Below are 3,473 nucleotides of genomic sequence, written 5' to 3'. Positions count from 1 at the left end.
GATAGTCAGACTGATGGTCCTCTATGATCTATAGGTGATAATCAGGGCCTTAACGATAGTCAGACTGATGGTCCTCTATGATCTATAGGTGATGATCAGAGCACTAATAATAGTCAGACTGATGATCCTCTATGATATATAGTTTACAATCAGGGCCTTAATGATAGTCAGACTGATGGCTGAGTTTACCTGAAACTCCTCAGACTGAAGAAGTCTCTTTGAGGAGAGACTAAATGTTTCTTTGAAGAAGAACCTGTCCACATGACCTACTACACCTTTTTTTGACATTTTAATTTACTGGAGATGTTCTGACAACACGCTGATCGATTCATTTACTGAAGTCATAAGCCATTCGTCTTCAAGTGAAGTTGATATTTTGCACAGAATCAGCAGCCTTTCCGCTGTTTTCATGTCTTGCTTTTCACCTTCCTCCTCTTCCTGTGCTCTGCTTTAGGACGACGACACCAGAGAAGAAGAAAACGGGAGGATCGAGCCGGTTGGCCGGGCCGACTCCTGCATGGATCACACGCCCGTCAGGTCTCTGGAGTAAGTCGAGTTTATTAATCAGCTTCTCTGCTTGTGTTTTTCAAATATACTATTAAAAATCCTTGAATATTGAATTTTAAAGAGCCCGACTGCAACATCCTCCTTTCTGAATTCACAATTTTGGAATTCTTTATTCTCTAAATTAAAAAAAAAAAAACTGGGAAAAGTCCAGTGATCTTTTAGCCCTCATACTATCAGTTGTAGATAAGTCTCAGCTACTGACTTATAGCCTTTGTTTTTGCTAAAGTCGATTAGCTTCTGCAGCCATTTTGAATGAGTTTTAATAAAATCCCCTTAGTGTTTCCTCAAAAATTTTGCTAACACAGACAGAACACACACAGAGAGTCAGATTTATTTTGCTTTTCATGGGGGCAGGTGATAAAACATTAAAAGTCTCTGGTTTTCTTTGACTCCCACGTTTTCCACACAAGGTTAGTTTGTAGTTTGCTTCTGATAAAGTCAAAAATAAAAAAGGAGAAAAGAATTCCTGTGCAGTTATGGTATTATTTCTCTGACACCGTGAAAAAATAAAAATAAAAAACGAGGAGGATAAAACAGGAGTTGTTTGTTGCTTCGCTCCTCGTTTGAAATAATCACCAGAGGAAATATTTTTTCTCTTTTTCCTTTTTCTTCTGACAATAATGTGGTTTAAAAAAAAAGCTCCATCCAGCAGGTTTCTGTGTTGCCGTCCAGGTTTGTTTTGCAGCAGATCTCGTTTAAAAACCTGCTCTCTGATTTACATAATTATCTTTTGTGGGAGCAAAACTGATCGTGGTCTCGCTGCCGGAGCTCTCCCACGCGCTAACCTGTTCAGCTCCTGTTATTAACAGCCATGTTTTGTTTTGTTATTTTTGCTCTGCTGCATGCCTCCAGCTTAATGCGCAGGTACGCTGTTATTATTATTCCTGCCATTTTCGCAGAAACCCCAGCTTCTCCTGCCTCTTAGCTGTCAACAAGGGACCCCCCCCCCCAGCTAATCACAGTCATTGCTTCTAAGCTGTGAGTGGATTAGATCTGGCGTCTTGTAAAACCTGCAGGAGTGAGCATGTTTCACAGCTGGGGGACGGGACCGAGTCGTAACTCTGCTTTTCACTTTTAAAGGGTCACAGGAGGTCATCTGCATGATTTATCTTCATATAGAATCTGTGAAAACCTCCACAGCTCTGGCTTTTATTCTGAGCTGCAGTTTGTTTTGTGTTTGTTAGTTTAGACTGTTTTATGGTTTAATAGTTTCCAAGTAAAATGCGAAAAAGCTTCACTTTTACAAACATCTATTMCTTTGCTCTGTTCTGTTTGTTTGCACAGAAATGAGTAAAAAGGCTTTTATATTTTCTGCATGTTTCGCATGAAATATGTTGCAGAATGATTGGAAATTAACCGTTTAAATGAATACGCAGGAGATCTGTATTTAATTCCACTGTTTACATGTTCTTAATTTCCTTTTAGGACTTTAATGTGTAACTATGCAACATCATTGTATTTCCTGATGCCCATTTCAGCCAGGACTCGTAAAAAAGAGGTTTTTAATCTTAAAGGGAGTTTTCTTGCTAAATTAAAGGTTTAATAACATTGAAGCTGCTGAACAGATTCAAACTCTGAAGGCTGTGAAACAAGGAAACTGTTGATCTGATGAATTATCAGGATGATTATTTACTTTTTAATCAGCAGAGGAAGTTAAATCTCAATGTCAGGGATTAAGTTTGTTGTTTACATTTATCTTCCATCGTTTATTTCTGCTTTCTTCTGTTTTAATTCTCTCGATTGTTGTGCTTTTAAAATTTTAATTACAGAACTCAAACTGTTTAACCTTGCTAAATAAAAAAAAAAGCTCAAGAATGTTTCAAATTGTTAAGTTCTGCTCTCATCTTGTTGATGATGAACCTGCCCTGATCTTAACTCTGTTTTTTTGTGTTATACGTATGTTTTTGTCTGTATTTAAGAGTTATTATTATCCTTTATTGTGCTAGGACCTGAGCAAATATTTCCATCATCTGCAAACGTGAATTCTGTTTTACCTCCTAACTAGTTGCCTCTGTTCTCTTAGTTACTCTTTCCTATTATTAGCATTCATGCTAACTGATTTTACCTCTTGTCCTTCAGCTCTCTGCACATTTTCTAATTTTCCTCGTTTTTGTCAACAACAGCTAGAGCATTCTCCGACAACACTTCTACAAAAAACATAAATGTCCCACACGTTTCACTACAAAATAAAAGTTTTAACTCCTGTTAACTTGTAGCAACCCATTAAAATAAAAGTTGTAACATTCGACTGTTTGCGCCATGACTTCTTGTTTAGTGGTTTAGTCCTGAGATAAGAAGTTGATTTAATTTGCCTCCTCCATGGCAGGACCTGTGATGACGATGCTCAAATGATAATATTGTGCAGCTATAGTTAGTTTGTTAATTTATTTCATAAAATATAACAAAAAATGTAAAAAAATCTCAAAATAAATCAATTATTGAATGAAAAAGGTGCAGAAAGAAGAAAAAAAATCTCATATTTGTCCCTTATTTAAAACCAACTTCAAATAAACAACTTAAACTTTAACAATCTCCATATTTGAGAAAATAAAAACAAAAACAAAATAAAAACAAATCTATAGAAACCATATAGAAATCTAAAGCAATCAATTCCTCACATGAGGTTTTACTAAAGGTAATAGCATCACTTCATAAAATGCTCTGACTTTGCAACAGCTGCTCATTTTTCTCACGTTTATATTTCAAATTCTTTACAGTTTTTATGTTTTTATTGAAGATGTGAGTTTCTTGTTGCTCCTTTCATTATTTCTTTGGTTTGTTTCATTTTTTTGTCTTATTTAAACATTTCTTTAGCGTCCTGTTTGTATATAATTTGTTTTCATCATCATATTGTTTCTTTCGTTCACTACCTTACTTCCTGTTTTTGTTCACATGGTGTCACACCC

At 35.8% G+C, this 3,473-nt stretch overlaps 1 protein-coding gene across 1 annotated transcript in view; it reads left to right on the top strand.

Moving 5' to 3' along the window:
* LOC106534000 (partitioning defective 3 homolog) overlaps positions 1 to 3,473 on the top strand; it is a gene marked incomplete at its 3' end in the record, with an annotated part of 82,156 nt that overhangs the window by 24,105 nt on the left and 54,578 nt on the right. Inside the window, 1 exon segment of the mRNA XM_014030496.1 lies at positions 455 to 546. Within this exon segment, the coding sequence (XP_013885950.1) occupies positions 455 to 546 (92 nt within the window).

This window comes from Austrofundulus limnaeus, unplaced genomic scaffold, assembly GCF_001266775.1.
Source record: "Austrofundulus limnaeus strain Quisiro unplaced genomic scaffold, Austrofundulus_limnaeus-1.0 Scaffold1071, whole genome shotgun sequence".
NCBI classification, from domain to species: Eukaryota; Metazoa; Chordata; class Actinopteri; order Cyprinodontiformes; family Rivulidae; genus Austrofundulus; species Austrofundulus limnaeus.
Note: the sequence above shows the minus strand (reverse complement) of the source record. Positions and strands in the feature narration are given on the sequence as shown.